This window comes from Lethenteron reissneri, unplaced genomic scaffold (assembly GCF_015708825.2).
Source record: "Lethenteron reissneri isolate LAM-NWPU_2019-01 unplaced genomic scaffold, ASM1570882v1 scaffold_1455, whole genome shotgun sequence".
Taxonomy (NCBI): Eukaryota; Metazoa; Chordata; class Hyperoartia; order Petromyzontiformes; family Petromyzontidae; genus Lethenteron; species Lethenteron reissneri.
Window position 1 is genome coordinate 16,133 of NW_026891174.1, and position 26,656 is coordinate 42,788.

Sequence of the window (26,656 nt, forward strand, 5' to 3'; positions counted from 1 at the left end):
GGTGTCAGTCCCCCGTCGCTCCTCCGGCGCCGTCGGCGGATCCTGCCCCGTGGGCAGCTCCTCTTCCTCACCCCCTGATGCCAGCTGGCCCGCGTCGTCGAGGTTGTCCCCGTGGTCCATCCCGTGGGTCCGACGGCTCCTCCTTGTATCCATGCTTGGAGGACCGTTTCACTTCTGACGCCAGTTGAAGTATGGGAATTGACGGCAGGAACTTCTTGACGGGTAACACACTTTTATTAAATCTTTACGTGTCACAATACAACGTGTGGTCTTCCTTCTCTCTACGACACACTCCACTAATCTCGTGTAACTCTAGGCCTCTGGCTACACCCGATACACTTGACTCGTGTAGACCCTATGCCTCTGGCTACACACAATATACTCGACTCGTGTAAGCCCTATGCCTCTGGCTACACAATACACTCGACTCGTGTAGACCCTATGCCCTGGCTACACACAATGCATTCGGCTCGTGTAGACCTTATGCCTAAGGCTACACACACTACACTCGCCTCTGGGTTACACAGAGTCCCGGTCCCCTTAGGACAGCGGGGCTAGGTACCGCAGGGCTCTAGGTCTTCATCCCCGTCTTCATTCTTCGCTGGTCACACACTGCCCTTACGCCTGTGTGCATCCCCTTTTATAGCCCCTGCTCACGAGAGACGGAGCTGATGCGGACGTCGACGTGGGCGTCGTTCCTTAATGAACCAATCACGACGCACTCTCTCTACGATCCGCTTTCCCCAGCGCGTGTTAACATTACTCCACCAATCACACTGCGCAGCCACCTGATCACTCCCTCTCAGCGCGTCACCGGCCCACAGCCAATCGGTACCCCGTAACCCACGACCCCGCGCTGACCCCTGATCCTCCACCGTCAGCGCGCGTCACCACCTACACAGCCAATCCTTACGCGCTGGCATACGATCCCTAATCCCAGAGCGTATCACCTCTACACATACAACAGAGGAAGTGGTATCTATTGACTCTGTAGTAGTATCTACTGACTGTACCGTAGTATCTACTGAGCCAGAGGTAGCTACTGACTGTGTAGTAGTATTTAGTGACTGTAATAACTACTGACCATAGTAGTATTTTCTGGGCCTACAGTAGTATCTACTGACTATATACTCGTAACGACTAACTGTATAGTATCTGCTGACTCTATAGTTGTATCCACTGACTATAGTAGTAACTACAAAATCTATAGCAGTATCTACTCACTCTATAATAGTATCTACTGACTCTAGTAGCTACTCACCGTAGCAGTATGTACTGACTGTATAGTAGTATATACTGACTGTAGCAGTATTGACTAACTGTAGTGGTATATACTGACTGTTTTAGTATTTACTATAGCAGTATCTACCAACTCGATAGCAGTATCTACTATCACTACAGCAGTGTATACCGACTGAGGTCGTACCTGCTATCACTACAGCAGTGCATACTGCTGTGTTGGTACCTGCTATGATTACAGCAGTGCATACTGCTGTGTTGGTACCTGCTATGATTACAGCATTGCATACTGCTGTGGTGGTATCTGCTATGATGAGAGGAGTACATATTGTGGTGGTGGTACCTGGTATGATAACAGCAGTGCATATTGACTGTACTCATCATTCACCCTCACCATTCACCACTCACAACTCACCCTTACCACTCATCCTCACCACTCACCACTCCCACTCACTATTCACCATTCACCCTCACAACTCACCAACCTCCCTCACCAATCTCCCTCACCACTCACCCTCACCACTCACCAATCACCACTCACCCTCACCACTCACCAATCACCACTCACCAATCACCACTCACCAATCACCACTCACCCTCACCACTCACCACTAACCCTCACCACTAACCCTCACCACTCTCACTCACCACTCACTCTCACCATTCACCCTCACCATTCAGCCTCACCACTCACCCTCACCACTCACCGTCACAACCACCACTCAACTTCACCCTCACTACTCACCATTCATCCTCACCAATCACCACTGACCAATCACCACTCTCCACTAACCCTCACTACTCACCCTCAAAACTAACCACTCTCTCACCACTCACCCTCACCACTCACGCTCACCACTCACCGCTCACCACTCACCCATCACCACTCACAACCGCCACTCACCCTCACCACTCATCCTCACCACTCACCCTCACAACAACCACTCACCCTCACCACTCACCCTGACCACTCACCACTCATCCTCACCAATCACACCCTCACCAATCACCACTCACCCGCACTGCTCACCCTCACCCCTCACTAATCACCACTCATAACCGCCACTCACCCTCACCACTCACCCCTACGCACCTCGCTCTCTCTCTCGGCTGCCCCCTGTTGACCCGTGCTGCACGTGGTGGCAGGTCAGCTGACAGCGCCTTGTTATGGCGCTTACGCACAACTTTGTGACGAACGCTGCACGTTCTGTCGCTTTCATGCAGGGGGCGCTGCAAACCTACGCGCCCCCTGCATGAACGACGAAGGCACAGGGACAGACGGTCGATTGCGTTGGAATCGATCTGCAGACGGCGGTCTTCTGGCACGGCCAGCAGCTCTGTGTCGCCTCATCTCAATCCCGCAACCCCAACCAGGTGAAAGTCCGCATCAAACAGAACCCCGGCAAGGCCATCTACTTAACGACGAGAGAAAATTCACACGAAATGTCGTTTTCAATGAAGTCTTCCAGATGTAAAATAACAAGCTTTTAATGAAGAAATACAATTATTAAATTCAAAACATAATACAATTCAAAGTTGTTTCATTTTAAAACTTCAAAACGGAGCATCGGGAGCTTGTGTGGATGCGTTGCTCGTGTGCAATTCTTTTTGTAACTTTCCAATCAGCAAGGAGCATTTCTTGTCCTAATTCGACAAAATGTACGTCAACACGTAATACAAAATTATAATTCGTGTTGTAGAGAATGTATCTCCTCTACGTGTAACTTTTAAGTGGTATGCCTTGTAACTGATGAATGATCCGAGCGTGCTCGCTATTTCAAGGACAATGAGTTGCTGCTCCAGAGGGAGACGCTTCCTGAAAACACAAAAATACCCTTTGACCTGCATCACAAGCACAATGAGTCTCACCTGAGTTATCTGTACAGGTTACTTGCAAAACACACACTGTGTCCTAACATCACTTATTCAATGTTTGACCCTTATAGACAAAATGTTACATGTACGCACACCATCAGACAAGTATTCAGTCTAAATTATTGACAGGCATATGAACAAAATTGAATGACTGCACTGAAATATGCTTTATTAGTTTACATCCTATTAACAAGAAGCTAATTTAAACAAGTAAACCCGTAAAAACAAAGTTTTTCACTCTAAATCCTTTATATGCGTGGCGGCTAGAGTCCTCTCGTCCTCTGGCTTGAGATGGCTGCCACCTATGGGTCAGATGATTGTCTGCCACCATTAAGCAATTGGTAATTAAATATTTAATTTGTTTTCCCTAAACAGTGTAAAATTTTGGATTTTTTTTTTCACGAAAATTGTCACACAACGAGTCTGTGTGGAAAATGTCAGCTCGATTGGATCTCGGGAAGTGGGTTAAAAACGAGCGAAATATTTGCACGGTCCTAAGCAAGCAAGCAAACTTAATATAAAGGATTAAAAAATATATTCGCCTGTGGAGGATGCGGGGATCGATCCCGCGACCTTTGGCATGGGAAGCGAGGGCGCTACCAACTGCGCTACTCCGCCACGGCCTGTGGAGGGGTTACGCTCTGGGCTCTTACACTCTGACGTTCAGCCAAAGCCATGAATGCGTTCTATTTGAATATATGCAAAATAATTTTTTACCTAAAAAGTGTAAAATTTTGGGAATTTTTTTTCACGACGAGTCTGTGTGGAAAATGTCAGCTCGATTGGATCACAGGAAGTGGGTTAAAAAACGACCGAAAGATTTGCACGGTCCTAAGCAAGCAAGCAAGCACGCAAGCAAGCAAGCAAGCACGCGAACTTAATATAAAGGATTTAAAAAATACGCACCGTCTGCTTAACAGTGTATGTACAACATACTAATGCACCATTCAAAACGAGTCGGCCATTGCATGCTGACATCTGGGTCAAAATGTAGCAAATTCTAAACATTACCTACAAACTCCACAACTGAGATGCCACATCAACCATCGCCCCCTACTGACAGGCTCTTGTCCACATGCAGGCCGGTGCAGGGCCACCACCTTGTGCCACACAGGGGCAGCTGCCACTTGGGGATGTTTCGAGTGTTTGAGACGAGATACGATGCAAAACTCCGAGTTGCCAGAGGCGATTAAGCAAGCACCATATAAATGGAATTGATGAGAACAGAGTGAATGCTTGGGAGCTTATTGGCTCTCGCTCCTGGTTAGAGATCTACCCAACAGACAGGTCCACAAAGACTGGCCGCTTACCCTGCAGGTTGAACTTAGGAATTGGGTGTTCAACTTCACATTCTTGTCATTAAAGGCCAGTGACAAGGGTGCATCTATTGGAGCGACATCATCTCAAGTTTACACATCTAACGGGTCTTCATTTGACTTTGTATTGTCTCAGATGAAGTCCACCCACACCTCCACCTCCACAAACTGCTGCTGGGAGTTGCCTCACTCTGCCTCACAGTCAGAATTCTCCTCCTGCTTCATGTTGCCTCCATCGATGCTAAGGTCCCATTTTGGAGTTGAATCTTCATCTTCACATTTTACTTTCACTTCTTCATATTCCACCTTCACCTCTTCATATTTCACCTTGATTTCTCTAAAAGTGTCCAAGCTGGGATTTTCTTCCGATTCTTGTTTGATGAGGGATGGGCTCATTGCGGCACTTTGACTTTCACAAGCTTTCAGACTCCACTCCTTGTGGATCTTGTGATGCTTGTGTGTTCTCTGGTGGTTTTGAAGATGTGCTGACCGTGCAAACGCCATCCCGCACGGAGTGCACCTGAAGGGTTTCTCTCCCGTGTGTGTTCTCTGGTGTTTTACAAGATCAGATGACTGTGCAAACGCCTTCCCACAGACACTGCACTTGAAGGGTTTCTCTCCCGTGTGGGTTCTCTGGTGTTTTACAAGATAAGATGAATCTGAAAACGTCTTCCCACAGACACTGCATTTGAAGGGTTTCTCTCCCGTGTGTGTTCTCTGGTGTGTTACAAGAGTAGATGAAAGTGCAAACGCCATCCCACAGACACTGCACTTGAAGGGTTTCTCTCCTGTGTGTGTTCTCTGGTGTGTTACAAGAGTAGATGAAAGTGCAAACGCCTTCCCACACACACTGCACTTGAAGGGTTTCTCTCCTGTGTGAGTTCTCTGGTGTTTTACAAGAGTAGATGAAAGTGCAAACGCCTTCCCACACACACTGCACTTGAAGGGTTTCTCTCCCGTGTGTGTTCTCTGGTGTTTTACAAGATCAGATGAATCTGAAAACGTCTTCCCACAGACACTGCACTTGAAGGGTTTCTCTCCCGTGTGTGTTCTCTGGTGTGTTACAAGAGTAGATGAAAGTGCAAACGCCATCCCACACACACTGCACTTGAAGGGTTTCTCTCCCGTGTGTGTTCTCTGGTGTGTCTTAAGATTATATGACTGTGAAAATGCCTCCCCACACACACTGCACTTGAAGGGTTTCTCTCCCGTGTGTGTTCTCTGGTGTCGTTTAAGAGCAGATGGCCGTGCAAATGCCTCGTCACACACACTGCACTTGAAGGGTTTCTCTCCCGTGTGTGTTCTCTGGTGGATCTGAAGAACTGATGGCCATGCAAAGGCCTTCCCACACACAGTGCACTTGAAGGGTTTCTCTCCTGTGTGTGTTCTCTGGTGCTGTGTCAAATTTCCAGTCCGCTCCGTGCTGTATCCACGCTGGTCGCATTGTTGACTTGCCGTACCGAGCTGCGCTGCCTGCCTTTGCTCCATCAGACCAATTCTGCAGAGGAAGCGTCAGAGGAAGCGTCAGCTGCAGACAGAAAAAAAGAATATGCACACCACCTACACGTCAGTATCGAGGCACAGATGAAAGCAAAAACACAGTCACACGTGACTTACACGTCTATACTTATTCATATATTCATGATGTAGTGAAAAAGTTTCCCAAATTCATCACACAGGCTGTTATTGCACACAATGAGAGGGCAAATGGTCATAAATATGCCTGGAAGCCCTCGTATCTCCGTGGTGAGATGTTAACTACCTCACCTGGTATACAGGAAGTCGTGGGTTCGATCCAGACCCTGACGCCTGCTGCTGCTGTATATTTGGAGTTTGCGTGTCTCTCTCTCTCCGTGGTGAGATGTTAACTACCTCGCCTGGTATACAGGAAGTCGTGGGTTCGATCCCGACCCTGACACCTGCTGCTGTATATTTGGAGTTTGCGTGTCTCTCTCCGTGGTCGCGTGGATTTTCCTCCGAATCTCCCGGGTTTGCCCTCCACATTTAGAGACTTCATTGAAAACGACACATTTCCACACGTATTCTTGGTTCTTTCGGTAAAGTCACGTAGATAGACAATAACAACAGATAATAACATCAAATAAAGGACACTTGTGTTGCGATCGAAACGTCGTGGGTTTTTTTATTTATTTACAATTTTGTTTACTTTTATTCATTTTATTATCTGTTATTTTTACTAAATTTTCTATCTCCGTGACTTTACCGAAAGAACCAAGAATATTAATTGCTGCAGTTACTAAAGTTTTAAGTCAAAACACTGACACACGCGTTGACAAACCCCACCTACCTACCTACCTTGTTGTTGTTGTGGGCAGGTAGCTTCTGTAAACAAGAGCGGTACAGCAGCTCAGGCGGGCATGGGCTGGTAAAAAAACGAAAAAAAAACTGCGTCAATATCTACAATAAACCAAAGTGACAAAGTAGCGAGCCGCGTGAAGACAAATTAAACTTAAGGGAGGGAATTAAAGCAAACGCGACCAGGCGAGGGCAGGAGGCAAGGCCCCGCGTGTCTAGGCCCCGCGTTGTAAAGTTCCAACTTGGACATCGATTCACAAGCTGCTGCTGCTCTAGTGACATCCCTACGAGAGAGAGAGCGAGGCTCTAGCTTGGTAAACAACAACAACCACAACAACCACAACAACCGCAATGAAAATTTCTCACCTCGGATTTCAGTTCACGCGCGGACCTCCAGCTTCCTGTTAGCTCGTGACGTCACGCGGCAGCAGATGACATGACGTCACTTTCTGGGGTACAAGACCCTCCCCTCCCACAATGAGAGGCTACCCTAACTGAATAAATTAATAAATTATGTTAATGTTTGCGATCATCAACATTATCAATAAACATCATTTACACCATCATATACAACAACATCATCAGCATCAACAACATCATCAGCATCAGCAACATCATTAATAACATCATCTACACCATCATCAGCAACATCATCACCACCCCTAGCATCAGCAGCAATATCATCAACATCATCAGAAGCAGCATCAACAACATCATCAGCATCAACAACATTATCAGCAACATCAACAACAACATAATCAGCAATCAGCATCAACAACATCATCAGCAGCATCAACAACAACATCAGCATCAACATCATCATCAGCATCAACAACAACATCAGCATCAACAACAACATCAGCAACAACAACAACAGCAACATCAACAACAACATCAACAACATCAACAACAACATCATCAACAACATCAACATCAACAACATCATCAGCATCAACAACAACATCAGCAACACCGTCACCATCTAGAACAGAGGGGAGGGAAGACTGCGGCCTAGTCGGCCTCGGGCCATCCCGAGTTTTCCTAGCGGACCCGCCGCGCCCGGAGCGCCTCCCCCGGCAGGAGTCGGGATCGAATAACGGGTCCGCCGGGCGTGCTGAACACACACACAGTGTACACACACACACACACACAGTGTACACACACACACACATTGTACACACACACACACAGTGTACACACACACAGTGTACACACACACAGTGTACACACACACACAGACACACACAGACACACAGTGTATACACACACAGTGTACACACACACAGACACACACAGTGTACACACACAGTATACACACACACAGACACACAGTGTACACACAGACACACAGTGTACACACACACACAGACACACACAGACACACAGTGTATACACACACACAGTGTACACACACACAGACACAGACACACACAGTGTACACACACACACAGTGTACACACACAGTGTACACACACACACAGTGTATACACACACACAGACACACACAGACACACAGTGTATACACACACACAGTGTACACACACAGACACACACACAGTGTACACACACGGACACACAGTGTACACACAGACACACAGTGTACACACACACACAGTGTACACACACACACAGACACACACAGACACACAGTGTATACACACACACAGACACACACAGTGTACACACACACACAGTGTACACACACAGTGTACACACACACACAGTGTACACACACACAGACACACACAGTGTACACACAGAGACACACAGTGTACACACAGACACAGTGTACACACACACACAGTGTACACACACACACAGACACACACAGACACACAGTGTATACACACACACAGTGTACACACACACACAGACACACACACAGTGTACACACACACAGTGTACACAGACACACAGTGTACACAGTGTACACACACACACAGACACACACAGACACACACTGTACACACACACACAGTGTACACACACACAGTGTACACACACACACAGTGTACACACACACAGTGTACACACACACACAGACACACAGTGTACACACAGACACACAGTGTACACACACACACAGACACACACACAGACACACAGTGTGTACACACACACACAGTGTACACACACAGACACACACACAGTGTACACACACACACACAGTGTACACACACACACTGTGTGTGTGTACGTGTGTACACACACACAGTGTGTACACACACACACAGACACTCCAACACACAACCGGTTAGTGCTGCTCCAGTGACAGATTGGCACGGTGTGTTCGCGTGATAAACCTTGCCAACTGGCTGTGTCGGCTGATGGTCGGTTTAACGACACGCAAACATTCAAACTTAATTTGGAGCTTTCGTGACTGCAGGAATTACTCTTTGGTGGTTCTTTCGGTAAAGTCACGTGTAAAGATAAAATAATACATTTAATACAAGCATACGACGTTTCGATTGCAACACAAGCAATCATCATCAGGTATAAATGAAATCCCGGCCGGGTACGGGTAGCCGGGTATCGACCTCTGGCGTGTAGAAATTAAGCGTGCGTTTATATTATAGCAGATGGGAAAACCGAATGCAAAAAGATGAAACTCATCGCCGATGTCACGAATGGAAAGATGTTGAAGCGGAGTGATGTGAAAGTGAGGGAGTGTGAACCGTTGGAGTGCGGCCGTGAGATGGACTAATGGCTCGTTCTCTTTTGCGATCATCAGCAGACAGAGCCGGCCATGAAGCCGGTCCTCATCTCACTGTTCGTCTTCCTCCTTCTGGGTGAGTTCACACCCAGAGACACTCACCCAGCACACATTGGACGGTGCCCTTTCGTTAGCTAGGTGAGAGGTCACTGCGATCTGCCTCGCCTTGAATGCAGGAGGTCGTGGGTTCGATCACGACCCTGACGCCTGCTGCTGTATATTGGGAGTTTGCGTGTCTCTCTCTCTCATCGTCATCATCACGGTGGCTAGGAGATGTTAACTACCTCGCCTGGTGTACAGGAGGTCGTGGGTTCAATTCCGAGCCTGATGCCTGCTGCTGCTGTATATTTGGAGTTTGCGAGTCTCCCTCTCTCATCGTCATCATCACGGTGGCTAGGAGATGTTAACTACCTCGCCTGGTGTACAGGAGATCGTGGGTTCAATTCCGAGCCTGATGCCTGCTGCTGTATATTTGGAGTTTGCGGTGTCTCTCTCATCATCATCACGGGGGCTAGGAGATGTTAACTACCTCGCCTGGTGTACAGGAGGTCGTGGGTTCAATCCCGACCCTGATGCCTGCTGCTGTATATTTGGAGTTTGCGAGTCTGTCCCTGTGGCCGCGTGGATTTGTCTCCGGGTCCTCTGTTTTTTCCTCCACATTTCGAGTCGACGTGCATTCCGATGACTTTTCTGCGATAAATTTCCGCATTTGTGGCCAGGTAACTTTTGATTAAAAGGGTCACATTTCACCTGCTAATTGTCATAGTTGTTTTTAAATCTCCCACCGTGAGGACGACGAGGAGCTCACGGCGATGCGACCCCTGTGACACCGCCCTGGGCGTGCCAGTGGCTGTCTATCAGTGAACTGTACGGTAACTAAGGAATAGTTGTCTGTCAAATAAGATGGTCCAAATATGTGTAGTTAAATCTTTTTCGCATGGTCAATAACATCTTTCCAATGATTTCTCAGTTTGTACCCATCATCACGGTTGAAATTATGTCTGTGTTTGTATATTTGGATGGCTTCGTGTAAAAACCCTTGATGGTAGCCAGGAGGTTTGCAGAGCACCTTGGTCTCGGAAAAGACAATTTCATGAGAGCCCACAGCGTTGTAGCAATGATCGGCAACGGCGGAAGAATCAGTTCTGCCGTGTTTCAGATCTGACTTGTGCTCGCGGACACGATCAGAGACATGGCGTTTCGTTTCTCCAATCTAGCAATCACCACCACTGCAACTCAGTTTGTAGACTCCAGGGTATTGTAAGTCAGGAATGACATCTTTCACAGATGGAATTAGATCACGGATGTTATGTACTGTACTGAATCGGACTTGGATCTTATGTTTGTTTAGAATTTTGGAGATCTTTTTGGTCACGCCTGCTATGTATGGCAACGTGATGGTTTTGATCGGAGTTTCAAGTGGCTGTTTCTGTATGGTGGGAGAAACAGCTTGGCGGATGGTGCGGTCAGAGTATCCGTTCGTCCTGAGGGCCCGATGTACATGTCTCAATTCACTGGCCAGGTGGTGTTGGTCAGAAATGCCATGAGCTCTGTGGTATAGCGTTTTGATGCGTAGTTAAATCTGTTTTGCATGGTCAACAAGGTGTATGCGTAACGAGCGTGACCGGTCTCTCTGCAGATGCGGCGTTGGCTGTCAAGCTCCAGCTCACTCTCCCGAAGAGTCTGTCTGTGAGGGAGGGAGAGAACGTCACTCTCCCCTGCTCCTTCTCCCCACCGGCCACACACCTGGACCACGTCGTCGTCCAGTGGTTCACGATGCCCAGACGCTACGCAGAGAACGTCACCAGTGGAGACATGACCTTGGTGGGGCTCGCATTTCACGTCAGTCGTGACTAGTGATTGTCTTTAGATTTAAAGCTGATTTCGTGACTGCAGGGATTCATCTTCTTGGTTCTTTGGGTAAAGTCACCACGTAGAACGGAAGTAATAAAGTAATAAAAATAAAACATAATAAAATGCAATTCTCACGACGTTTCGGCCACAACGCAACCAGCCGTCCTCAGGTGGAGACCTGTTCTTTATTATTTCCATTCTACGTGACTTTACCAAAAGAACCAAGAAGATGAATGCAACAGACGCTGTCTTTCCGACAGACCTGTTCTTCACCTGAGGATGGCTGCTTGCGTTGTGGCCGAAACGTCCTGAGAATTATTTTATTATGTTTTATTTTTATTATTTCCATTCTACGTGACGACTTTACCGAAAGAACCAAGAACTCGACGCAAACTCAACGTTCATATTTTGCCATCGCCCAAGAGCTCTCCCGTGTAGGGAGTTAACCGAGCTCACCGAGCCCGGCTCAGCTCACGACGATTCGACGGCGGGCATCGCGTGCGATCGCGCTCGACCGTCCCACGTCGCGCTCGGTGTCGTTGGCAGATCTACTTCTCGGGCGACGAGACGGCGGACGACTCGAGCGTCGCCAAGTCCGCGGGAGACGTGCTCGCGGGAGACTGCTCCGTCGGCATCCCCAACTTCCCCGGGAGCCTCGGCCCCGTCGCCCTGTGCCGCGTCGACTGCCGCCGCTGTGACGCCGCGGGGAACGCCGCCGTGCAAGCGGAGCTGCTGCTGCAGCTGCAGGACGTGACGGCTGCGGGTGAGCCGAGCGCGGAGCTCGCGGCGCCGGTTGCGCCGTGGCTGACACGGCCACGCTCGCCGCGCGGCGACGCGACTCTTCGCAATTTCGATACGATGTCAATCCCGAGTGAGAGGTCTCTCCCTACTGCACGTGAAGCCGTGTTGAATGGGTGGTCTCTCCCTGTTGCACGTGAAGCCGTGTTGAGTGAGTGTCTCTCCCTGTTGCACGTGAAGCCGTGTTGAGTGAGTGTCTCTCCCTGCTGCACGTGAAGCCGTGTTGAGTGAGTGTCTCTCCCTGCTGCACGTGAAGCCGTGTTGAGTGAGTGTCTCTCCCTGCTGCACGTGAAGCCGTGTTGAGTGAGTGTCTCTCCCTGCTGCACGTGAAGCCGTGTTGAGTGAGTGTCTCTCCCTGCTGCACGTGAAGCCGTGTTGAGTGAGTGTCTCTCCCTGCTGCACGTGAAGCCGTGTTGAGTGAGTGTCTCTCCCTGTTGCACGTGAAGCCGTGTTGAGTGAGTGTCTCTCCCTGCTGCACGTGAAGCCGTGTCGAGTCGCCGCTTGAGGTGGTGGTGCAGGGTGCGAGTGGGGGTCACCCTGAGCCCCCCCCCCCCCCCGTCTCCGTGTCTCTGCAGCCCCACGGCGGCCACACGGCGGGGCTCTGAGCGAGGCCACCGCCGCCCCTCCAGGGGAGACGCCGCCGCACAGGGCAGGGCTGCTGGTGGCCGGGGTGCTGGCGCCTGTGGCTGTCGTGGTCTACGTCGTCTCCGTCTGCAAGGGGAACAACACGAGGAGGAGGAGGAGGAGGAGGAGACGCCGTCGGCCTTCAGGGCCCGGGCAACCGGATCGCCCGGCCCCCCCTGGTGAATGAGCATTGACGTGGGTAGCCGGCCGGAGCTCTCTCTCTCCGTGGCCCCACACTCGGTGTGTCACTGACGAGGTCTCACGTTCACGCCAGAGCTCGCAAACGGGTTTTGATTCCTTACCCGTACCTGGCCGCACCAGGGTCGCAAACGGGTACCCGTACCCGGCCGTACCCTACCCGTACCCGTACCCAGCCGGGTACGGGTAGGGTACGGGTATCGGGTACCTGATTGCGACCTCTGGGATGAAGCCATGTTGCAGGCGCGGGTGGGTTGATTCTAGAAACTTGAATTCGGTAAAATCATCACGTAGAAGGGAAATAATGAAATAATAAAAATATAAAACAATAAAACACATTCTCACGACGTTTCGACTGCAACACAATCAATCGTCGGCAGGTGTGCAATCCACAGCAAGAAAGTTTGAAAAAAGTGGCGGTTTGTCGTGACGTCAGCACCACGGACAGCGATTTGGCAGTTTGCCAGATGGACGAGTCCATCTCCGTTCGGGGAGAAGAGGAGGGGGCAGCAGACAACGGGCTGCGTCTGCAAGTCACGTGAGCGTGAAGACCCGAACAGAGATGGACTCGTCCATCTGGCCAACTGCCAAATCGCTGTCCGTGGTGCTGACGTCACGACAAACCACCACTTTTTTTCAAATTTTCTTGCTGTGGATTTCACACCTGATGACGATTGCTTGTGTTGCAGGCGAAATGTCGTGATAATTGTTGTTTTATATTAATATTATTTCATTATTTCCCTTCTACATGACTTAATGTGTAAATTTTATTATTTTATTATTTCCCTTCTACGCGACTTTGTTTTATTTTTATTATTTCATTATTTCCCTTCTACGTGACTATGTTGTATTTTTATTATTTTATTATTTCCCTTCTACGTGATGACTTTACCCAAAGAACCAAGAAGACGAACCTTCTGTTTGTCCTTCTTCAGACAGTGGCGCTGGGAATGCAGAACGTGCGTAGGGACAGGTACGTGGACGCGCAGCCGCCGATGGACAGACGCGAAGAGAGAACAGGACGAGTGTCGGAGACCTTCGCCGTGTGATGATGTTCAGGCAGCTCGATGGTCGGCACGGGGAGTGGGTCGCACACACACACATGCACACATACACTCACCCCCACACACTCACACACTCACACCCATACAGTTACACAGTCACACACCCCCACACACACTCACACACTCCCACACTCCCACACACTCACACACACACACCCACACTCACACTCACTCTCACACACACTCACTCTTACACCCATACAGTTACACAGTCACACACCCCCACACACACTCACACTCCCACACACACACTCACACACTCCCACACACTCACTAACACACCCACACACTCACCCCCACACACCCACACACACCCACACACTCACTCACACCCACACACTCACATACCCACCCACACACTCACTCACACACCCCCACACACACACACTCCCACACACACTCCCACACACACTCCCACACCCACACACTCCCACACCCACACACACTCACACACACACTCCATCACACACACCCACACACACCCACACACACCCACACACACACACACACCCCCGCACACAACAACCGCCATTCGCCACTAAGTGGCGGTGACGTCACCACGACGCTTGTGCCAGTGTTTCCCCCTCGTGCAAGGAGCGGCTTTTCTCCGAGATGTTCAGATTTCCTCCTACCCTTGCGGTGCACGCAACTTACTCATTGGCTGACAATATCCTGCGATGAAACATAAATCAAAAACCCCGAATGTGGAAGGGCCCTATTGAGTGGAGAGTCTCCGTGACACTGTGCAGCCTCCTGGATCATTAAACTATCATCATCATCATCACCATCATCACCATCACCATCATCACCATCACCATCATCACCACCATCATCATCATCAATCATCATCATCGTCATCATCGTCATCACCATCATCATCAATCATCACTCCGCACACATTTGTGGGTTTTTTCGCCGTCGTCCGAAGTACCGAATTGGGGAGGTATCACACGCGTGGACAGACGGAGAGGAAACTCGCGAATGTTGCATGATTCTGATGCTGCTAATCCTGCATAATGCACGGGCATAATATGACTTTGAGACCCCCCGCCCACCTCCTACGCATTTCACAAGTGGTACTAATCCCATATCTGCATTTCCCATAAATATGCTAAATTCCTCGATATGCAAATTATTTTGTCAAGGCGCTCTTCCCCCCTCCATCCCGGCTTAAATATACGCTGCCAAGCCTGGTGGTGTTTCATTCAGACGCTGTCTTCCCGACAGACCTGTTCTTCACCTGAGGACGGCTGCTTGCGTTGTGGCTGAAACGTCGTGAGAATTGTATTTATGTTTTATTACTTCCCTTCTACGTGACTTTACCGAAAGAACCAAGAAGATGAATCCCTGCAGTCACGAAAGCTTTAAATCGAAAGATTCTAGTTGATCGATAATGAAACTGTTCCAGTGGGATAAGGCGTGCTGGAGAGCGGTACGGGATCCATGAGGACGCCCACTCCTCCCGCCCCTGGTGATCATTAACAATCGATGCAGAACTAGTGCACCGCTATACGCCATCGTGAACACCACAGCCGACTTAATCGAGACCCAAAACGCACACAGCGTTACTCCGATTTAACGTCATTTCGCAAATGACGTGGTCACGTGATTAACACCGCCACCCTCTCAGCCCCTTCGCCTCCACCACCATCACCACCTACTACCACCACCACCACACTAACAATCGCTTCGGTATAACGCCGTTTCCATACTCAGGAACGCATCCTCGACGAAAACCTCACCTACTACCACCACCACCACCACACTATCAATCGCTTCGGTTTAACGCCGTTTCCATACTCAGGAAGGCATCCCCGATGTCCACACACACACAGAGATAGACACAGAAAATGACTTTTTTCTGCAAGATTGTATTCAAGTGTAAAGTGTATAGAGCGTCACGCGGCTCAGTGAAGGGTATGATGACGTATGCTGCAGGGGGGCGGCTCGCTAAATCACTTGTGTAGGGGTCACCGCTCTGCATTGTCACTCCTCACTGTGCCCACACACTCACTCACTCACACACTCACACTCTCACTCACACACTCACACTCACCGCTCTGCATTGTCACTCCTCACTGTGCCCACACACTCACACACACACTCACACACTCACTCACACACTCCCGCTCTGCATTGTCCATCCTCACTGTGCCCAGTGAACGCTTCGGAAAATTGCCAAACGCGGCGTCAACAAGAACGGAGTAGAAAGGAACAACAACAACAACGCCACCGAGTTGCTAACCGCAATCAAGTGGCGACGGTCAAAAAGCAACAGCGCTTCTGCATTGTGGAAATTCACCACATGCGGATGTTGACAAGTGCATAGCGGGGTAGTGTGTCAAGGTGCAGTGTATCAAAGTGTAGTATTTGTAGTCGTGTAATGTATCGTGTCACGTAGTCATGCGCATGCTGGATGCTGTGATACCGGTGCCCCAAACAAACTTTGTGGGGGGGTCACCAAACACACCCACAGGACCCGGCTGAAACCAAATGGAATCGGGATTTCAGCCGAGGCCATCCCTCGACAGCGTCTTGAGGCTACTTGCACAAGAATTGATCGACGGTCGATGGGCACAGCTTGCAATCGACGTTCCAGTGGAGTTGCTCCTGGCAGCCGCACTGCTTCTCCACCGTGACTGGGAAGGGAACAGCAGCAGAGGAGTCGGTGCGAAACGGACGCGCGGAACCGGTCGTCGTTCTGACCACGAGATTTTTTTAAATCGCAACTTTGCGATCGCCGTTGACGTCACGAGGTGGAAAATCTCCGCGCGCTTCTTGCCGACATTTGAGAGAGAGAGAGATAAAACACAGCAGTTCAACTGCTGAGCCAGCCTAGAGAGACCTGTTACAACGAGGGTTTGTATACGTGGTGCAGGGCAGGCAGCCTCTGGGCTGGAAAGGAATTCCATCCCCGGACGCCATCACAAGAGCCGTCGTGACGTCACTGCCACCTGTCAGCACATGGCGGTTGGTAGTGACGGTGGTGGTGGTGGTGACTGTGGTAGTGGTGATGGTGATGACGGTGGTGGTGACGATGACGGTGGTGGTGGTGACTGTGGTAGTGATGATGATGGTGGTGGTGGTGGTGGTAGTGACGATAACGGTGGTGGCGGTGACTGTGGTCGTGATGATGGTGATGGTGGTAGTAGTGACGATAACGGTGGTGGCGGTGACTGTGGTAGTGGTGATGGTGGTGGTGGTGGTAGTGACGATGACGGTGGTGGTGGTGACTGGTAGTGATGATGATGGTGGTGGTGGTGGTAGTGACATTGACGGTGGTGGTGGTGACTGTGGTCGTGGTGATGGTGGTGGTGGTAGTGACGATGACGATGACGGTGGTGGTGGTGGGGGTGGTGGTGGGGGTGACATTGACCTAAGGTTCACGGAAAGCAGTTCTAAAGCAATACATGTTCAATGTAACTGCGTGTGTGTACGGTACTACTGTATAGTGGTGAAGAACAGTGTGAAGTGGTATGGGGACAGGGTGATTAGAGAGAGACTGGTGCATGCGTGGAGACAATTAAAATGCAAATCAATTTATAACATTTTTGGCATGCGTTTTTCTGGATTTTGTTGCTGTTATTCTGTCTTTTACTGTTCAAATAAACCCACCATTAAAATTATAGACTGATCATTTCTTTGTCAGCAGGCAAACGTACAAAATCAGCAGGGGATCAAATACTTGTTTCCCTCATTGTAACAAGCTGAGATTAGGAGCACTCCCTTTAAGAGTGTGCTCCTAACCTCAGCTCGTTACCTGTATAAAAGACACCTGGGAGCCAGAAATCTTTCTGATTGAGAGGGGGTCAAATACTTATTTCCCTCATTAAAATGCAAATCAATTTATAACATTTTTGACATGCGTTTTTCTGGATTTTGTGTTGTTATTCTGTCTCTCACTGTTCAAATAAACCTACCATTAAAATTACAGACTGATAATTTCTTTGTCAGTGGGAAAACGTACAAAATCAGCAGGGGATCAAATACTTTTTTCCCTCACTGTAGCTCACTGGGCCTTGCCTGGTCAAATATGAAATAGTTGTTGCTTTTTAAATCCTTTATATTAAGTTCGCTTGCTTGCGCGCTTGCTTGCTTGCGCGCTTACGACCGTGCAAATCTTTCGGTCGTTTTTTAACCCACTTCCCGTGATCCAATCGAGCTGACATTTTGCACACAGACTCGTTGTGCATGACAATTTATTTTCCATAACTTCACACTTTTTAGGAAAAAAAAATTATATTTAATTACCAATTGCTTAATGGTGGCAGGCAATCATCTGACCCACAGGTGGCAGCCATCTCAAGCCAGAGGATGAGAGGACTCGAGCCGTCACGCATATAAAGGATTTATAGTGAAAAACTTTGTTTTTACGGGTTAATTTTTAATGACTAGTTTTAGTTAATTTTCGGGGGGGGGGGGTTAGGGAGAGGTGAGGGGCGAGGGGCTCACCTTGTGAGATGTCGTATCCTCTGTCACAGCACGTGATGACGGAGCATGCCTCCTTGCCCTCGGAGGTGACGTTGCACCGCCGCCCCACCGCGCCGGGGATGCCGCTGGCGTCGTTGCGCTCGCAGTAGCCGGGGCTGGCGCTCACGTGCACCAGCTCGCTCGCCGTGGGCGCCGTCAAGCGCTCGTTCACCGGCTCCAGACGCCAGCGGGACCAGCGGGTGGCACCGGCAACGCTGCTGCTGCTGTTGTGGCGGACCAGCCGCATGGCGGAACTTGTGTCGTACTTGTGCTGCAACCACCATCATCACCATCGTCATCATCATTATCATCATCAATATCATCACCATTATCACTATCATCACCATCATCATTATTATCACCACCATCATCACCATCATCATTATCATCATCATCATTATCATCATCACCATCATCATTATCATCATCACCATCATCATTATCATCATCACCATCATCATTATCATCATCACCACCATCATCATCATCGGGGGATGTGGTGGTTGTCGAGTGAATGCGGGGAGCTCCCTTAGCTGTTAGGGACCCCCCCCCCCGCCTGTAACCCCCCAATGGATGAATCCTCGTCACACCCACACTCCCTCTGGGGGCAGTCCCACCCAGCAGCTGTGAGCAGCTCACCTTCAGCAAGTTCCCAACTTGGTGGAAGTCGGCGAGCTGCTGCCAGCAGATCTTCAGCATGCAGCGGCCAAAAAGCAGGTGGCACTTGCAGTCCATGTGCGCCAGATTGTACACCGCCTGTAGCACCACCACCACCACTACCAGCGTCACTACCACCACCACCGTCATCACCACCACCAGACATCACCACCACCGTCAATGTCACTACCACCACCACCACCACCGTCATCACCACCACCAGACATCACCACCACCACCAGCGTCACTACCACCACCACCACCGTCATCACCACCACCAGACATCATTACGCTAAAACATTACCGGTAGAAGTTCAAGCGAGAACCATTGCGTTAATCACGATTGGTAATACAACCCTAGGCAAGGAGGCCAAACCTAATTAGCATGGAGTAACTTTTTTTTATTATAAAAAAAAAAGACAACATCTACAACGACCCACCACCCCGTTCACACACTCACCAGCCGACCCGCCTCATTGTCGTGCAAATTCATCGCCAAAGACTCCCCTCTCTGCCTGCTACGACTGCCATCGCCCACATTCACGAACCACTTGGCGAACTGGTATCTGTATTCGACGTCGTCCGATGAGCCGCCCCGCCGAGCACGCGGCGGTAGCCTCATGGCGTCGGGAACGACCCAGGAGCAGCTGCCCTGGAACTGCCCCTGGCGGCAGCCGCGCGCCACCACGTGGGACACTCCGGCGGCAACAATGGCGGAGAGGAATGCGTCCTCGCGCGAGCCGGGGGACACGCCGGGGAACACTCCCGTGGTGTAGCGCGTGAAGCCTGCCGGGGCGGCGGGGGGAGGAGGACATGCCGAGCAGGTGTAGGGGGGAACGTCGGCTATTTGTAACGTGAGGTTACATCCGGGTCGTTGACGGATTACAACTCGTCACGGTGATTGGCTCTGCCGGTCCTGGTCCATAGCCAATGGGGGGAACCCTAGGGGCGTGGCCCTGACGTCATGGGAAGGTGACAGCTGTTTGTAGATGATTGGCCCTGCTGGCTTTAGCCACAGCCAATGGGGAGACGAGTCAGGGGCGTGGTCCCGGGAGCCTACGATGGAGTCTGGAAGATTCCACGGAGGCTAACCAGGATTGGTGGAAACGTACCACGTGACCTGGGTATTAAATAGGGGTGGAGACGAGCAACACGTGGTCAGAACTGGAACGAACGAAGGGGGGAGGCCACGCTGGAGCGAGATCCAGGCTGCCACGTGGTCCAGGCTGCCACGTGGCTGCGCGTGTCTCTCTCTCTATCTCTCTCTGTCCCTCTCACGCTGCCTGTCAGCAGCGTGAAGGAGTGCTGTAATGATAGACGAATAAAGACCGGATTACAGAAGTCGCTTCAACGACCTCTATTACATGTTTATAGACAGACCCCTCTCACAGGATCTGCCCAGGGACCGAGCAATGGGCTGCGCAGCCCTATAGAAGGGGAGCCCGGATCGGCAGTGTGCGCGGGCAACTCAGCGGCGGTAGCGGTAGCAGGAGTGGCTGGGCGAGCTCCCACCCTCAAGGATCGACACGAGCGAGGACCGGGGTATCGTCACCAAGTAGGAGCCGAGCGCCGTCTCCAACTCTACAGAATTGACGTCGGACAGGGGAACATCGGGTGACGCTGTGATTATTGTTACATGTCTCCAGCGGCCAACCCGGGGAGTGGACCAGGGCCGGTGGGACGTCTGGAAGCACAAGAGGCGTGCCAGGTGCGTCAGGAGCAGGGAAGCCAGCCGGCTGCGGCCTGGCACCATCCGAGAGCCAAGTCGGTCGCCTCTGGGCTGCCCCCTACGGACATCTCCCACTGTGTGAGGGCAGCAACTCTGCAAAGCCACCACCACGACCGTCATCATCACCGCCACCACCACCGTCAATGTCACTACCACCACCACCGTCAATGTCACTACCACCACCACCACCGTCATCGTCACCACCACCACCATCGTCAATGTCACTACCACCACCGTCATCGTCACCACCACCACCACCACCACCGCCGTCAAGTCACTACCACCACCACCACCGTCAATGTCACTACCACCACCACCACCACCACCATCGTCACCACCACTATCATCAAGTCACTATCACCACCACCACCACCGTCATCGTCACCACCACCACCACCGTCATCGTCACCACCACCACCACCGTCGTCACCACCACCACCACCACCGTCGTCACCACCACCACCGTCATCGTCACCACCACCACCGTCATCGTCACCACCACCACCGTCATCTTCACCACCACCACCGTCATCGTCACCACCACCACCGTCATCGTCACCACCACCGTCATTGTCATCGTCAAGTCACTACCACCACCACCACCACAAGCCGAGTGGCGTAGGGGAGGGGGACCCCCCTGCAGGAGGAGGCACGCGGCAGCTCTGCAGCGGAGAGAGTTACCATGGGGAGCTGGACCCCCCCCCCCTGTCCCCCCCCCCCCACGCAGCTCGTGTGCGTCTCGGGGAAACGGCAGGAGACCTTCGGTGCGAGTGGACGTGGCGGGTGAACAAACGTCTACGTCGAGGGGAAATCACGGGACCTCCTTTGCCAGTACCACAATATACACTCATAGGGGTTTTCCCCTTTTATCTGGCATAAAACCGACACCTTTTGCAAGGAATCATGTGCGCCTTTTGGCGTCATCTGGTCGAACACCGTATGGGACTAGGCTCTAAAGAAAGCCGTCTCTGGTGTGGACCAATCAGTTTCAAAGACAATGCATAAACTATCAGAGTATTGTTTTTTTGTTTGTATTTGACTGCGAGTATAGTGGTTAATGTAAGCATGATTCCTTGCAAAAGGTGTCAGTTTTGTTGCCAGAAAAAAGGGGAAAACCCCCTATTGGTCGAGGGGAAACTCGCTTGTTGCCGGCGGAGGCTCCGACCCCGGGCGACGGTCCCCTTACCCGACTCGGCCGTGGGGTCCGGCGCGTTCTCCGTGCCAGGCGCGGTGCAGTCCCACCGCTTGCCCTTGAACTGGTCGCGACACTCATGCAGCGCCAGCCGGACGCCCTGCACCACCGCGTGCATGTGGTCCAGGCGGCGCAGGCACATCTTGCGCTGCACGGGGGATAGTCCCGGAGCCCCGATGCACAGCGGCCGATACTCGGTGGTGTTAGAGTGGAGGGCCCACTGCGCAAGCGGCCTGCAGAGGGGTGGGAGTCATGGTGGCTAGGAGATGTTAACTACCTCGCCTGGTGTACAGGAGGTCGTGGGTTAGATCCCGACCCTGACGTCTGCTGCTGCTGTATATTTGGAGTTTGCGTGTTTCTCTCTCTCATCATCACGGTGGCTAGGAGATGTTAACTACCTCGCCTGGTGTGCAGGAGGTCGTGGGTTTGATCCCGAACCAGACTCCTGCTGCTGTATATTTGGAGTTTGGGTGTCTCTCTCTCATCACCATCACGGTGGCTAGGAGATGTTAACTACCTCGCCTGGTGTACAGGAGGTCGTGGGTTTGATCCCGAACCTGACGCCTGCTGCTGTATATTTGGAGTTTGCGTGTCTCTCTCATCATCATCACGGTGGCTAGGACATGTTAACTACCTCGCCTGGTGTACAGGAGGTCGTGGGTTCGATCCCGAACCTGACGCCTGCTGCTGTATATTTGGAGTCTGCGTGTCTCTCTCGCTCTCATCATCACGGTGGCCAGGAGATGTTAACTACCTCGCCTGGTGTGCAGGAGGTCGTGGGTTCGATCCCGACCCTGACGCCTGCTGCTGTATATTTGGAGTCTGCGTGTCTCTCTCGCTCTCATCATCACGGTGGCTAGGAGACGTTAACTACCTCGCCTGGTACGCAGGCAGTCGTGGGTTCGATCCCAACCCCTTACAAGTAAACCCGTAAAAACAAAGTTTTTCACTATAAATCCTTTATATGCGTGGCGGCTAGAGTCTTCTCGTCCTCTGGCTTGAGATGGCTGCCACCTATGGGTCAGATGATTGTCTGCCACCATTAAGCAATTGGTAATTAAATATTTAATTTGTTTTCCCTAAACAGTGTAAAATTTTGGAAAATTTTTTTCACGAAAATTATTTGTCACACACAACGAGTCTGTGTGGAAAATGTCAGCTCGATTGGATCATGGGAAGTGGGTTCAAAAACGAGCGAAAGATTTGCACGGTCGTAAGCAAGCAAGCACGCAAGCAAGCAAGCACGCGAACTTAATATAAAGGATTTTTAAAAATGCCTGCTGCTGCATGTACGTGTTGAGTTTGTGTGTCTCTCCCCGTGGTCGCGTGGATTTTTCTCCAGGTCCCTCTGGTTTTTCCTCCTCCTCCTTCGCATTTAGAATCAACGTCTCTACGCGTTTGGGGGTAATCCGGCTGCCGCTATAAATGACCACGTGATGATGATAATATCGGCCACTCCCTTGAGCTACAATGTGCGACAGACAGACCACTCCTGAGAGAGCTGCAATATACAATGTCAAAGAGCTATCTGTGGAATTTCTACAGGTTTTAAATGTGAATATTATTACGCCATGTATACACACACCAGAGGTCGCAACCGAGTACCCGATACCCGTACCCTACCCGATACCCGGCTACCCGTACCCGGCCGGGTAGGGTACAGGTACGGCTACCCGATTGCGACCTCTGGGATGAAGCCATGTTGCAGGCGTTGGGAAATGAGGGACAAACGGTGACTCACCAGTGACTCACGGCCTACCCGTACCCGGCCGCACCAGGGTCGCAAACGGGTACACGTACCCGGCCGGAGGACCACAGAATAAAAAAAAAAGCTTATACGATCACGGGGAAAACATAGCAACTCCAACTATACGGCGTGTTATAAGGTCGAAATTGAACCCACGACCTCCTGCATAACAGCCGAGGTAGTCAACATCTCCTAGCCACCGTGGTGCCCGCTAGACATTGTGTACCTAGTGTATATACACACACGCGCACGAGATAAAACAAACATTCCCGTACAACAACCGTATGGGGTGTGCAACATATTGGCGAGATAAGAAGGTTGCTTAACGTCGAAACTTGTGCGATCGTCGCAGCAGTGAGGCGGAAGACAGCAGCGTTGGCGTCTCGCGTTTACCACCAAGAGGAGCTGCCCACTGCCCACAGCTGTGTCAAGACGCAGAGACCCAGCAGAGGGCAGCAGTCCATGCAGTGCAGGGAGCCCATCGCAATCCTCGTGGTCAGCTGCGCTGCGCAGAAGAGACGCGGGCCGTGACGATGTTAACACCCTCGCCTGGTACGCAAGAGGTCGTGGGTTCGATCCCGACCCTGACGATGCCTGCTGCCGTATCTTTTTAGTTTTCATGTCTCACTCATCATCATCGTCATCATCATCATAACGGTGGCTGGGAGATGTTAACATCCTCGCCTGGTACGCAAGAGGTCGTGGGTTCGATCCCGACCCTGACGATGCCTGCTGCCGTATCTTTTTAGTTTTCATGTCTCGCTCATCGTCATCGTCATCATCATAACGGTGGCTGGGAGATGTTAATGACCCCGTGTGGTACGTGGGATCGAACCCACGACCGCTTGCGTACCAGGCAAGGAGTTAACATCTCAAGTTCAAGTTCAAGTACTAGGTGTAGCGCTGTGAGCCATTCGGCTCTTGAATTGGGTGCAACCGCAACAAACAAAAGACAAAAACATGAACAAGAAAACATCTTAAAGTGACTATGTGACTAAGTGCAAACAGAAAATCCAAGAAACGACAGCAAAATGTTGCAGAGAAAAACACCGTTACACCAACGCTGTGCAAACATCCCAGTGGGATGCAAGTCAAACAACAACAACAACCACAAGACAACTTAGATTAAGGCCATCAGTCTTACTCCGTACTACAACAAACGTGGTCAAACCAGTAAACTTTTCGAAATCACCAAAATAAAAGCAATGAAACAGTGATCATAGGAACTGTGACGGAATTTTCACAATCTATATATATAAAATCGTGAATCTGTCTGTCTATCTGTCTGTCTGTGTGTCTGTGTGTCTCCGGACCATACGCACTTTCATTGGACGCTGGTTGCTCCTGCCAACGGCTAGCGACGCCTTCGCCGCTTTCATTGGACCTGGCAACGGCTAGCGACGCCTTCGCCAAGGGCTGCAGTTTCATTGGACGGCGGTTGCCCCTGCCAATGGCTAGCCACGCCTTCGCCACTTTCATAGGCTCCGTAATTAATTAAATAATAACCATTACTCAGTATTGTTCGAGCGCTAGGGGGGGGGGGGACCGGCACCCGTACCCAGCGTCAGCCGGGTGGGAAAATCAGGCGAGGCGGGAGGCTCTGCACGGTGCTAGGCCTCGACACCCACCACGCGAATCTAAGGTAAATTCATAAAAGTTTCACGTCCTCTACAGAGTCGTGAGGGAGGGAGAGTGGCGAGGGAGGGAGAGTGGCGAGGGAGGGACTCAGCCTCAAAACGAGTAACTGGTGTGGCGTTTTCACATCGGCACTGGGGAGACAAAGGCGGCCGGACGTGGTGGATCCAAGTCCCGGGCGAAGCCGGGTCATGTGTATGTGTGTATGTGTTTATGTGTATGTCTGTGTGTCTCTATGTATGTGTGTATGTATGTGTGTGTATGTGTTTGTGTGTTTGTATGTGTGTGTATGTATGTCGGTTTTTTTTATGTGTTTGTGTGTATGTATGTGTGTTTGTATGTATGTGTGTGTATGTGTTTCTGTGTATGTATGTGTGTGTATGTATGTGTGTTATGTGTCTGTCTGTGTGTCTGCATGTATGTGTGTGTGTATTGTGTATGTGTTTGTGTGTATGTATGTGTGTGTTTGTGTGTATGTCTCTGTGTATGTATGTGTGTGTATGTGTGTGTATGTGTTTGTGTGTATGTATGTGTATGTATGTGTGTGTATGTGTGTGTGTGTCTGTGTGTGTGTCTGTGTGTGTGCGTGTGTGGTGTGTGGGGAGCGTTAGTGTAGTGGTTAGCGTGCTCTCTGTGTGTCTGTGTGTGTGTGTCTGTCTGTGTGTGTCTGCGTGTGTCTGTGTGTGTGTCTGTGTGTGTGTCTGTGCGTGTGTGGTGTGTGAGGAGCGGTGGGTGTAGTGGTTAACGCTACGCTGCGCTACCAACCCGGCGAACCGAGTTCCATTCCCGCTCACGGCAACCACCGGTGACGATTATTTGAACCTCCCCTAGGTCGACTCAGCCTCAAACGAGTAACTGGTGTGGCGTATTAACATCGCCACTGGGGAGACAAAGGCGGCCGGCCGTGGTGGATACAAGTCCCGGGCGAAGCCGGGTAGTACAGCTAGTAAACGACATAAACATGTACCACCAGAACCCTGCAGCCACAGCTGGCTGCTGCATGAGTCACTCCACAACAGCAGCAGCATCAATCGAGTATCAACATTTTTCAATGCACCTTTAAGATCAGCACACTAAATCAAAACACAGGTTATACTTTGCAGCGATCATCCGGAGCGAAACATTTTATTTTAGGCCACTGAATAGCACATTACACTGGTAATGTGTTATATATATATACACACACAGTGTTATATATATACACACACAGTGTTATATACACACACACA

The 26,656-nt window shown here is 50.7% G+C and overlaps 3 protein-coding genes across 6 annotated transcripts; 1 reads left to right on the forward strand and 2 right to left on the reverse strand.

Moving 5' to 3' along the window:
* Window positions 1-3,098: 3,098 nt before the first annotated feature.
* On the reverse strand, window positions 3,099-6,912 carry LOC133362359 (zinc finger protein OZF-like). Of its 2 annotated transcripts, none has more exons than XM_061581285.1 (2): window positions 6,747-6,912; window positions 3,099-5,928 (listed from the first exon to the last, which is right to left on the reverse strand). In XM_061581285.1, the coding sequence occupies exon 2, from the start codon at window positions 5,916-5,918 to the stop codon at window positions 4,617-4,619; it is 1,302 nt and encodes a 433-aa protein (XP_061437269.1). In that variant the 5' UTR covers window positions 5,919-5,928; window positions 6,747-6,912; the 3' UTR covers window positions 3,099-4,616. The 2 variants fall into 2 exon arrangements, with proteins under 2 accessions (XP_061437269.1, XP_061437268.1); XM_061581284.1 differs by having other exon boundaries at window positions 3,099-5,958.
* A 393-nt stretch (window positions 6,913-7,305) lies between these two features.
* On the forward strand, window positions 7,306-17,510 carry LOC133362357 (uncharacterized). Of its 3 annotated transcripts, XR_009757489.1 has the most exons (7): window positions 7,306-7,846; window positions 9,478-9,535; window positions 11,099-11,283; window positions 11,860-12,076; window positions 12,687-12,914; window positions 13,869-14,003; window positions 16,876-17,510. XR_009757489.1 is itself a non-coding variant. In XM_061581282.1 (6 exons), exons 2-6 carry the CDS (start codon window positions 9,493-9,495, stop codon window positions 13,898-13,900), a joined length of 705 nt encoding a protein of 234 aa, XP_061437266.1. In that variant the 5' UTR covers window positions 7,306-7,846; window positions 9,478-9,492; the 3' UTR covers window positions 13,901-14,253. The 3 variants fall into 3 exon arrangements, 2 of the variants coding, with proteins under 2 accessions (XP_061437266.1, XP_061437267.1); XM_061581282.1 differs by lacking the exon at window positions 16,876-17,510 and having other exon boundaries at window positions 13,869-14,253; XM_061581283.1 differs by lacking the exon at window positions 16,876-17,510 and having other exon boundaries at window positions 9,481-9,535; window positions 13,869-14,253.
* Window positions 16,539-19,202, reverse strand: LOC133362360 (protein Wnt-5a-like). Its single transcript, XM_061581286.1, has 3 exons — window positions 19,107-19,202; window positions 18,450-18,642; window positions 16,539-16,636 (listed from the first exon to the last, which is right to left on the reverse strand). Exons 1-3 carry the CDS (start codon window positions 19,200-19,202, stop codon window positions 16,539-16,541), a joined length of 387 nt encoding a protein of 128 aa, XP_061437270.1.
* Window positions 19,203-26,656: the final 7,454 nt, after the last annotated feature.